A 12,515-nucleotide genomic window follows, 5' to 3' on the forward strand; every position below is an offset into this window, starting at 1 on the left:
AACTTATATACAACTTTAAACATATATACAACTTCATTCCTCCAACCCCCCACCCCTGGGCCGCTCCTGCCTCCGGACATGCCGCTCCAGGGCGTCGATCCGGCGTGTGAAGGCGCTCACTGGAATTTAGAAAAGAAGCAAGTAAGTGCAACGCCCTCAGTAATGTACGCACAGCAGTCCATCACTCACAAGAACCACCCATCATGCAAAATAGTGAGCACTCACACGCTGAGCGGCAGAGGGCCTCCAGCCGGGCGATGGCCTCCAGCGGTGCCTCCGGTGCTGGGCGCCGCTCGAGGGCCTCGATTCTTTGGGTCAGGGACTCAATCTCCGCCGCTGCTGGGCGCCGTTCGAGGGCCTCGACCCGTTGGGTGAGGGCCTCCATTTCTGGCGCTGATGTGCGCCGCTCGATGGCCTCGATCCGGCTAATCAGGGCCTCGAGACGGGCAACGGTAACCTGTGCTTGCTGCACCGGCTCCTCCACCACTGAAATGCAAGCACACCATGCATGCACGTTAGAAAATTATAGGCATGTGTGCATTGTATAGCACATACAATGCACACATAGCATGTGTGCATTGTATAGGCATGTGTCCATTGTATAGCAACATTAGTTCGCAGTGCCCTGAGAGGCAGCTCAGCAAACCCACCTGCCTCTCTGGCCGGATCACCGCCCTCCTCCCGCGGGACTTCTGGGCTCACACCGCCTAAGATTTGCAAAAGTAATCATTAATTTTTTTTTCTGAACGCCCTGCGCACATCGCTTTTTAATGCCTCTAATGTGCAGTAACCCAGAGGTGGCTGCTTTGTCAGGTAATGTACCTTCTTGCTCCTCAGTACCCTGCTGCTCATCCTCCTCTCCCCCCAAGGCTGAGCCTGGCCGCTCTGCCTCGCCTCGTGGCCCTAGAGACAGGTAGTTAGTGCACTCCTGTACTCATCTGACAGGGCGGCTAACAAGGGCTGCAACATCATATTTATTAGAAACTTGCATGCCATGCCTATTGATTTCTATCTGCGGCTCAGCTCAGCGAACTCACCGGCCTCCTCAGCGCCTCCCGCCTCCTCAGCGCCTCCCGCCTCCTCAGCGCCTCCGGCCTGCTGGGCTGCTGGGCTCACACCGCCTAAGATTTGCAAAAGTAATCATTATGTTATTATCTTGAACCCCCTGCGCACATGGCTTATTGATGCGTTTACTGCGCAGTAACCAAGAGGCGGCCGCTTTGTCAGGTAATGTACCTTCTTGCTCCTCCGCACCCTGCTCCTCCTCTCCCTCCGATGGTGGGCCTGGCCGCTCAGCCGCGCCTCGTGGACAGGTGTCAACTAGAAAAAAACCAAACAATGAAACTCATACATGAAAGTGGTGTGAATGAAAGCACACATCATATGTGAAAAATGCACTGTAACCTGCAGGTAATATGTACTGGATCAGGACGGCACATCAGGAAATAGAATGGGGTGGGGGCGGGGTGTTGGATCCAATTAAGGAGGTTTCTGTGATCACCAATGCCCCCCCCCCCATTCCACCAGGAATGCTCAGCAGAGCATGGGAAGGTTTGGGTGTTTGATCCACTTAAGGAGGTTTCTGTGATCACCAATGCCCCCCCCCCCATTCCACCAGGAATGCTCAGCAGAGCATAGGAAGGTTTGGGTGTTTGATCCACTTAAGGAGGTTTCTGTGATCACCAATGCCCCCCCCCCCATTCCACCAGGAATGCTCAGCATAGCATGGGAAGGTTTGGGTGTTTGATCCACTTAAGGAGGTTTCTGTGATCACCAATGCCCCCCCCCCATTCCACCATGAATGCTCAGCAGAGCATAGGAAGGTTTGGGTGTTTGATCCACTTAAGGAGGTTTCTGTGATCACCAATGCCCCCCCCCCCATTCCACCAGGAATGCTCAGCAGAGCATGGGAAGGTTTGGGTGTTTGATCCACTTAAGGAGGTTTCTGTGATCACCAATGCCCCCCCCCCCATTCCACCAGGAATGCTCAGCAGAGCATAGGAAGGTTTGGGTGTTTGATCCACTTAAGGAGGTTTCTGTGATCACCAATGCCCCCCCCCCCCCATTCCACCAGGAATGCTCAGCATAGCATGGGAAGGTTTGGGTGTTTGATCCACTTAAGGAGGTTTCTGTGATCACCAATGCCCCCCCCCCATTCCACCAGGAATGCTCAGCAGAGCATAGGAAGGTTTGGGTGTTTGATCCACTTAAGGAGGTTTCTGTGACCACCCATGGCCACCCCACATTACAGTAATAAGGCAGTAATAAAGAAGGGAGGGGTGTGTGTGGCGTTTTTGTGTTGTGTGTGTGTGTGGTGTTACTCACAATCATGATGACGGTCCTCCCAACGGGGCCGCCCCGCCAACTCCCAAAGACGCACCATGGCGTCATGGTACGGCGTCCTGCCTGACGCCCTGGGGATACCGCCCCAAGCTTCAAGGCTAGCCATGAAGCTGCAGCGGAGGCGTTTGATTTTTGACCGGCACTGCGCGGCAGTCCGGTCAAACCCCCTCCGCTGCAGCCTCCGGGCTATCGCCGCATAGATGTGGCTTGTGTTGAGGTGGGTGCTCGACATTACATCGGCCGCGTGCCCGCTCCTTTCAACAATATCGAGCATGGCCAGCACCTCCTCCCGCTGCCAGAACGTCCCTCTCCTTCCCCTGGCTGCCATTTCGAACTAACGCTCTTTCGATGTTGCGAAATAGCAGCCTTCCCTTTCTGATTTGATTTATCCAATCATGTGGAAGGCATATCCTGATTGACAAGGCAAAAACAGACCCAGGGCAGAAACACGTGTCAGAAACCCATGGTGCACCAAAAAACTACCCCCCCCCACAACCACCACCAAAGTAAATGAACGCGGTGCAGTTTATAATGCTCAAAACTTTATTCGCTGTAACGGGAAGCAGCCTAAGTAAACGCAGGCATAATGATAAGAAATATGTAGTATTACTGGGTGGAAGTATCTACTCCGGAACCACTAAGCGGAGTTTGCTGTTGGAAATCCATCCACGCCGGATCGAATGCCTTCCGCGGCGCTTCCCCGGAGTGCCGGCGCGACCTTTTTTTTTTTTTAAAACTTAACAGTTTTGCGTAGTAGCGATATTTCGAAATTAACAAGGGGAAAAAAAAAACCCCTCCTGGAATAGTTCCCCCCCCCCCCTTCTCCAGTATACATTATACATTATGGTCGATACATTATGGTTGATAGCATGTTTGGTCTCGCGAGAAATTCATGGGTGTTGTGGCGAGGGTCTCGCGAGAATTGCGACCGCTGAATGAGGATCAGGGAATCGCCCACATCACTGTCAATTAGCCAATGCTTGGAGGCTGCAAATGCTAGTGGCCAATCATGAGGCGAGTGGCAGCTATCGTCACAGCTTGTATGAGCCGAACAGGACACTGGGAGGAAGAAGGGACAGATTTGGCTGGCCGGCATTGATCAGCTTACTGCCTCCACCGCACAGCAGCTCCGTGCAATGGCGTCCAGCGGCAGGGCAATGGGGGCTCGTGGAGTTTCTTGGCGGGAGGCAGAAACAGAAGCCTTGTTGTCCATTTGGGTTGAGGATAAGATCCAGAATGCGCTGGCCTCTAACCGCAAAAACACCTATGTCTACGAGGCTATATCTAAGGCCATGCATGCCATGGGACACAAGAGGTCGGCGCTTGAGTGCCGAACGAAGACCAAGGGCTTGCGCGCGGACTACAGGAGATGCGTTAGCCACAATGCAAAGACTGGAGTATCCCCAGTTTACTGCGCTCACTTTGACGTGCTGCACCGCATCCTTAAGGATGATAAGTCCGCGCGTCCCCCCGACATGAGGAGAAGCTGGACGGCGAAGTATTACAAGGCAAACAAGGAAAACTTGCCGCTTCTGGGATCAGATAACATCGTTTCCGCTGACCTCCAAACAATCAACGCCGATGATCTCCGCACGCACACCACTGTGTCACCTCCAGGTGAGTATCAGGGCGATGCAGTGCCCCTGAGCCCTGTACTTTTCTGTGTATGGGGTTCCGTTCTCGCCCCTAAGGAAACCCACGCAGAGGATTCCTCAGTATATATGTGGGTCGCTGTGGGTTCGCCGGTGATTGGGAGGCATGGGGGAAACCTTAATGGAACTTCCCCTAGATGAAGGGAGACGTGGATGCTTGCCTCACTGTACTGTGCACTTATTAGACTCGCAATACTTCTGTGCCTTCTGCGTTAACACTGCTGATTTTCCTGCATTCCTATAGGCTCAATCATCCTGACCACAAGCGATGCGTCGCAGGAGCAGGAACAGAACCAGGAATTTAGTGCTCAACAACCAGCAGAGGAGTCCTTGCCGGGGGGTAAGTGCCTCTGATTAGTCTTCTGTTGAATGTGAAAGCTTTCAGTGGGACTCGGAATTACTGCCCAGCTTACAATTGCTGACACTGATGCTGCTCCTGAACACATGTTATAGTGAAGAACTTTACGGTAGGCAGGGCTTTTCAGCACTTTGCACGTTAAGGAATGAGTGTTGTATCAATTTCAGGTTGCTTTGAGGAGGGAGAAGGGTGCAGTATTCAAACTGGAGAATCTGGGGATGCTGTCCTCTCGGAGCAGGAAACAGAGGAAGGAGGTATGTTTCGGGGATTTCTGCGTAAACTGCAGCAGCGGTGCCAATGCCTGCAGCACAGTAGTGCAGCTTGTAACATAGCTGAAACAATGGGTGCACTGCCAGAGTTCTCCAGGTAATGTACTCCTTCCATCCTTCTTCTTTCAGATGCTTCAGGAGATCATCTGCCGGTGTCATCAGCACAGCAAAGAAAGGAAGAGAGTGCGCAGAACGAAGCTCAACGTCAGCGAAGGGTTGCCTTGCTTAATAATGTGGCTAAGGAGATGATGATTCAAACCCGTAGGGATCATGAAGACACAATGGAGCGGTTGGACCGTATGCTTGAAGCTGAAGAACGCAGGTTCTCAGTGCAGGGGGAGCGTGATACACAAAACAGGGAGGCTTTTGAAAAGGCAACAAGGGAGACTGTGGATGTTATGAAGGCAGCGGTTGATATGCTAGGCAGCATTGCCCAAATTTTTAGGGAAGGTCGGGGACAGGGAAGGGTGGGCGAGATACCAGCCACTGCAACATCGCCACCATATGCAGCATCTACACCATCCGTCACACGTAGGCAGCTGCACCTGGATTGTGACTGCAGCTATAATCGGGGCACTCTGCCGTCAGATATGGAGTACCCAGTTTTGGCAGAGGAATCTATGCCTGAAAGTCAGCCACTCCTCTCTGTGCCTGAGAGTCACAACCCCACGTCTGTGCCTGATACTCAGACCCTACCGTCTGTCCCTGAAAGTCAGAGCGTCCTGGCTCCTGCACCCTGCTCCAGTGGCAGTGTTGCGGCCTCACGTAGGGGCAAGAAACGATCCTGCACAGGGAAGCAGAGGGTGTATTTTGAGCCCTGAAAGCACTCCCTTTGGAACATCTGATGATAACTCCATTGGATTATTGTTAGGCTGCCCCTAAGGTGCACTGCTGTCTATGACAGATGCTTCTTATGTTGCTGTTTTCCAGCAATGTCCCATTCATGGGTACCAGAACCAATGCCCATCAAGGGAAGGTGTGAGTTGCAGGCATTGTTTACATGTTGTGCATGTTTTTATTCATGATGTTTTTTCATTGGTTATACCTGTTTATATGATGTTATTTCATTGTTCACATGCTGTGCATGATGTCATTTATGATGTTATTTCAGTGTTTATGCCTGCACAGGCAGTGTGCTCCTAGCTATTGCTTTGTTCCTCTGATGTTTACGCACTTTTATTAAAGTTATGTTTGCACTTCTCCCTGTTCAGTGTCTAGGTAAAGGAAAACGACACCTTAAGGTTTCAAAAGTAACAATAATTTATTTGAACAAACAACACATTTAAGAGAATGAAACTTTATTCCCCAACACCCCCACCCCTCCCAGCACCCCCACCCCTGCTTTGTCAGGCAATGCACCTTATTCCCTCAGGCCAACCAGCTGAGGACCCTCATCATCCTCTTCCACCAGGGGTGGGCCTGGCTGCTCTGCCGCGCCTCCTGGACGGTTGTCGACTGCGGTTGGATATAGAAAAGAAAAAAGTAATTAGACTCATGTGAATGAAAGCACACAGCAGCTGTGAGAAATGCACTGGAATCTGCAGTGCCACTTATTGGACCAGTAATATCATAACAGGGGAGGGTGGCTGGTGGGGGGATCCGCAGAAACACCATGCATTACAGCTCTTTTCTTAGCAATAGCATAAGAAAATGTAAATTTCTTGAGCCTTCTCCTTTATGGTTGTAGGATTGCATATTACATCTAATAGGGGAGGGCTGCAACCACACCTGGATCAATAGCGCTTTTATAACAAACTGCCCATGATCTGTGCGTGTGAGAAAGAAGATATTATATGAACTGCCTGAAGTAGCGCCATTGTTGTGCATCTGATTGTTCAACTCTTTTAATATTGCCTCTTTACTGCCTATGTTATGCTGTTAGCTGCCTCGAGTCTGTATGGAATGGGCAGGATATAAGTATAATGTAAATAAATACATACAACTTCAAATTTTATTTGATTTAACATATTTATAAAAAACTTTCCCAGTAGCTAGAATGTTCAACAGCAAATTAAAATACAAACAATAATAATGAAAATATAAGCAAAGCACAAAAAAGCCATAGAACATTTTAAGTGATTTATTTATTTAGTATCCAAATAGTTCCTGATAAGAATGGTTTTACACCAGCAGGGCTTATCAGAACTGGGATGGGTGGGTGTGGGTGGTAGTCTGTGCACAGACCTGGTGCCTCCCCCTGGCACACATCCCACCAGTAAGGCATATCAGAAACTAGAAGGGTGAGGGTGGGTGAATGAAAATATAAACAAAGCACAAAAAAGCCATAGAACATTTTAAGTGATTTATTTATTTAGTATCCATATAGTTCCTGATAAGAATGGTTTTACACCAGCAGGGCTTATCAGAACTGGGATGGGTGGGTGTGGGTGGTAGTCTGTGCACAGACCTGGTTCCTCCCCCTGGCACACATCCCACCAGTAAGGCATATCAGAAACTAGAAGGGTGAGGGTGGGTGGGGAAATTGTACTGTACTGCCATAAAGCAGTAATAAAGAAGGAAGGGGTCGCTGCCAGAAAGTGCAAAATCAAAATTCATCCATCCAATCATGGGGAAGGCATTTTATGATCGGCAAGGCAAAAACAGAGCCAGCCCAGGAGCACGTGTAGGACCACCGGTGCACCGAAATATTGCCCCCCCCCCCAACCGCAACCAAAGTAAATGAACACTATGCAGTTTATAATGCCCAAAGCTTTATTCGCTGAAACGGGAAGCAGTATAAACAAACGCAGGTATAACGTTAAGGCGATTATACATATAACGGTTGAAACAGCGTAACTTCGCAGCACCGGAAAAGCAGTCTTTCATTCAAGGGCAGCGGCAGCGAGAGCCATGGGGGACGGAAAGCCGAAGAATCATCTCCTTTGATAAATATATTCTGCGACAGCATCCCGCACAGCCCTCCCACTCTCTAACTGCCTCCTGTTTATAACCCTGAAGTCTGGTTCTTCTTGGTCTGGGAGGAGTGTTATCTCCTTATCTGGAATGTCCAGGTTGACCGCATGTCCCTTTCCCTCACAAATATTGTGCAGAGTCACAGATGCGGTCACGATGGAGAAAATACTCCGGTACTGCGCGTTCATTCGCGTTAGCAGGACACGCCAGCGAGCCTTAAGCCTCCCGAAAGCACGCTCCACCACGTTCCTGGCCCTGGCGTGTTTCTTGTTAAAGTGCTTCTGCACGGGCCCGACGGGTGTCCTGTACGGGGTCATCAGCCACGGTCTAAGGGGGTACGCTCCGTCGCCCAATACAAGCGCAGGTATGGTTACATTTCCCAAAGTCACCGTGGGGTTCCCCGGAACCCAGAGCCCTGCATCATTGCCAGAGCAGAGATGGCTGTTCGCGAGAACAAAGGCATCGTTGGTCTTTCCGCTGTGGCCGAACTCTGCATCCACGAAGCGTCCTGTGTGATCAACCGTGCCTTGGAGGATCATGGAGCAGAACATCTTCCGGTTGCAGAACTCCTCCGATTTGCCCCCAGGCGCCCGTATCGGGATGTGCGATCCATCCAGAGCAGCCACCGTATGCGGCATACCGAGCTTACCGAAACCGTCCATAATCTGTAGAGAAATGGAGCACAATTGATCAGGGATATTTCAACTTCCACTGTATTAGCAATAGAGAATCACATCAGGGTCAGATATATCGATGTTACGTTATAACGCAAAACTAGGGAAAAGAAAAAAAAATACACACCGTTCCGATGTCGTCACCGAGGCACACGACCTTTGAGAACAAACGTTTCTCGATGGCTTCGCAGATCTCCATCACAATCCCATGGACGGTGGTAACGCCGATCCCGAACTGCGTACCGACTTCCCGATAGGCGCTTCCGGTAGCGAGGTACCACAGCGCTACCGCGAGCCGCTTCTCAGGGTGGACCGGAGACCTCATCCTTGTGGTTTGCCTTTCCAGCTTGTCCTTCAAAGCGGCATAAATCTCCATAAAGGTCCCTCTGGTCATCCGGAAGTTATCCAGCCATTGCTCGTCGCCCCAGTACACAAGCACAAAGTTCTCCCACCAGCCGAGTTCACGGGGGAACACCCAATACCTGGGCGCGAACCGGATACCGGCAAGGTAGTGCCATCTACGTTGCTGGCGGCGACTGCCACCTCTAATCAGCCGAAGCCGGTCAGACTTCCTAGAGGCGGCCAGAGGTTTCGGTGATCCAAGTCCATGAGCGAGGAGTCTTTCTCCGGCGCGGAGCACTTGGCGCGCGGCGTAGATACACAAAATCAGAATATCCACTGCTGAATAAAGCAGCGCCATAGTCTCGTCATCAGGATTCTCCATTGTGAATGCTTCTGACGATACGAGGCAGTGTGGAGGACGCCGCTGCGGCCAGTATTAAAACAGAACCGTCACGTGATGGTTTGCCCGCGAAAAAGGGGATTCTCTATCACGTTGTCGCGTTGTTACGTTGTTACGTTGTTACGTTGTTACGTAATTACGCAACTAGAATGACGTCTAAAAAAAAATGATTGACAGGGCATCGACTCCAGTCGATGCCACTGGGAAAACGCCGGTGGGAAAACGATTTGAGCCGGCGCTTCAGGGAGGGCGACTCCGCAAAGAGTCACTAGTGGGAAAACGAAAAAAGTGATCCGGAGATAATTGCGCCGGGGAATAAGGGGAGCAAACGCTAAGTGGGAAAACGGCCTAAGAGTACCTTAGGAGAGTAAGTCCTGTTGAAAAACAATGAGACTTTTTCTGAGTAGGACTGCTTCTTAAATAATCTAGCACTTGATTTGGAAGCAACTGCAAATTATTTCCTTTGTTGCTGAAGACAGAGCCCTTGATTCTGAATCCAGGACCTCTCTATGCTGTGGATGGAGACATAAGTTTGAATGAAAAAACAGAATATCGCATAATTGATGGTAAGTAAAACTCCACTCCCGCATTTTCAAGCTTTTGTAGCAATGTAATCAAGTCACAGAGTTTTAATTTTAAAAATGCTTCAGTTATATTCCTATAGCCTAAGGTGAGAATTCCGTTGTATTCAGCTTGGGGGTTTTGTCTCCTGTTTGAACTGATCCAAGTTTAGGAAGATATCACATACAAAACAGAGAAAGGTGGCAGCTCTCTCTGTCTCTTTTTCTCTCTCACACAGAGAGAGAGAGAGAGAAGTGGAGAGAGAGAGGGAGGGAGAGAGAGCCTAATGGCACAGGTTTGTTAAATTTTCCCATAGTTCCTTTCATTCTTTTTACTCAGGTAGTTTGGTGCAGTGGTTAAGTGCACAGACTCTTACCTGGGACAACCAAGTTTGATTCCCCACTCCTCCACATGCAGCTGCTGGAGTGACCTTGGGTTAGTTATAATTCTCTCAGAGCTGTTCTGTTCAAGTGCAGTTCTTGGAGAGCTCTCTCAGTCCCACCTACCTCACAGGGTGTCTGTTGCAGGGAGGGGAAGGGAAAGGAGATTGTAAGCCACTCTGAGATTCCTTCAGGTAGTGAAGAGCGGGGTATAAATCCAATCTCCTTCTCCTTCCTCTCCTCCTTCTAATAAGCCTTTACTAAAACCAAACATGTTATTAAACACTGCTGCTCAAAGCTGGAAAATATATGAACCATAACAAAATATGCTATGAACTCTGAGTTCCAATTATTTTAGGACTGAACCAGATCTGATGCAAGGAAATTCATTTATTCCTCTTTTTTTCTTTCATAAAAAGTACAGTTTTCAGTTACACTTCTATTCACCTATTGTAACTTCAGCTCTTACATGTTTTTGTTTGTTTACTCAACACAGGTTGCTCTAGCAGGAGAGTAGTAAGGCATTGCCAGCTTCTCTTTCTAAGTATATGCAGAACAAAATTCTGAAATTTTGTATAACTTCTCTTTGCCCCTCCTCTCTCTGAATTTCATTTTTGATCACAGTGGAATTTACTTGAAACGGACTCTATATTCCTAAAAACAGGAAAAGAAACAGATTTCAGGGGGAAACTGGGTAAAGGTACTTTAAAGAGAATTTCTATTAAGAATGCTACCTCCCAAATCTTGCTGTCGTTTCTTCTGAGGGCTTCTTTTCAACAAATAAATTATATTACTTTTTGACTTGAAAGGTGTAACATTATCCTACAGTTTTGGGATCAAGATGTCTTTTGATTTTTTTTTCCAGACAGTGCGTTCTATGTGTGTTTTTATATAGGAGTCTAGTAATAAATTTGCAACACTGTTTAGCAGTGTGTGCTTTGTATTTTCAGATTTATTTTCTCAGTCGCCCCATGAAGTAGCTTAATTTGGAAGATTTTTTAAATTGCACTGCAAAATCCATCTATTTCCCCACCTTTCCATTTTAAGCAAAACATCACAAGAGTTTTAAGCATGTTTGTATTTAAGTAAAAAAACCCCTTTAATTGTGTTTCTCTGTATCCTTTATAAAGCTTATATGCCCACTACCAGGCATTACATTTTATGATATGCATGGCCTGGCCCCACAAAATCCCATTTATGTGAGATCCAGCCCTTGTAACAAATGAATTCAACACCTTTGCCCTAAATAGATCTCTTAATATGCTGTCTAGTTTACCCTCTAAACTGTCAGCCCTTAGCTACAATTAGCCCTGTAGCTTTGGATTTCCAGTAGAGTCTGAAACTGCATATGACCTAGTACTGGAATTGGGCCCCCTCAGGTTTGTACAACCACTGCATATTATTATTATTTGGATTTATATCCCGCCCTCCCCGCCAAAGCAGGCTCAAGGCGGCTATATATCTCATAGGATTGCCAGCCACCTCTTCTGCCCACTCATTGCCTCACAGGAGTGGGGACGAAGGAGGAGGATAGATGATTGTGAGTTCTTTCCTGCAAGAAAAGTGTGTGCGTGTGTGAGGGGGTGTACTCACTTCTGTGACATACTGTATATGCACGCTAGTGCCCACTTCCCTACTGCCGTGGATGCACTCTTCTTCCTCTCTTCCCCTTTTAATTCAATTAATGTAAACTTAATTCAATTATCACCCCCTACAGCACCCTGCTGCCCCACCAGAAAAAATCCGAGTTACGGGGTTGGCTGGCAACCTAATATCACAGTGCAGTACCTCCATTACACTCTTTCTTGTGGTCAGCAGAAATGCTAAGTAGTTACTTTCTCATTTTCTTTAGGGAACGACAATGACACATTCTTAGTAAACAGAGATACTGGGAACATAACAATGAATAAGCCTGTAAATACCCTAAGAACATTTCTGTTATACGTCTTGGTAAGTCTTTCAGTATCCAGTGGCTCAACAGGAGAAAGATGATGCAAAATAACATGTATCCATTTGTCTTGAAACATGGAAATAGAAACTTGGATTTAATCCCACAAAACCTTGCTGAAATGGCCTAGGAATCCTGACTTTCATCATGTCTGTTGCCTTGCACCAGTATGTTGCACAACTATCTAAATGAAACGATATGCAAATTAAGATAACATCCTGTTTCTGTATCTCTGAGCAGCTTATGACAGCCATCAATTGCCATAAATCAAATATGCAAAACGGATAGCTGGAATTCTTCCCAGCCAAAAGATTCCAAATCCTTCCTTGGGAGAAGATCTGTTGGCTCAAATGGGCTCTAGCCAGCTGTTCTGAGGGAACAGACTGAAACCATTCCCAGCCAGCACATCTGCTTCTAAGGAAGTGGATGATGTGTGGTCAAGAAGTGCCTCTTTGTTCAGGAACTTGCTTTCCTACAACAAACTTGGGAAGTGTGCAAATGGCAGCAGTCTTTTCCAGGCCGTATCCCCAGAAAACTGCTAGAATAAATGCAAACTACCTCTGTACTAAATCAGCCCATATAATCTTTGTGGCATACATGAGCTGCTTACTTGTTTATTGATTTATATTCCGACTTCTCAAGGCAGATTACACAGTATAAAACAATGTACTCAGA

At 48.0% G+C, this 12,515-nt stretch overlaps 1 protein-coding gene across 1 annotated transcript in view; it reads left to right on the forward strand.

The window, feature by feature from the left end:
- Window positions 1-12,515, forward strand: part of CDHR5 (cadherin related family member 5) — a 58,832-nt gene that overhangs the window by 21,270 nt on the left and 25,047 nt on the right. Inside the window, 2 exon segments of the mRNA XM_060262404.1 lie at window positions 9,427-9,517; window positions 11,745-11,842. Coding sequence (XP_060118387.1) covers window positions 9,427-9,517; window positions 11,745-11,842 — 189 coding nt within the window.

This window comes from Heteronotia binoei, chromosome 21 (genome assembly GCF_032191835.1).
Source record: "Heteronotia binoei isolate CCM8104 ecotype False Entrance Well chromosome 21, APGP_CSIRO_Hbin_v1, whole genome shotgun sequence".
Classification (NCBI taxonomy): domain Eukaryota; kingdom Metazoa; phylum Chordata; class Lepidosauria; order Squamata; family Gekkonidae; genus Heteronotia; species Heteronotia binoei.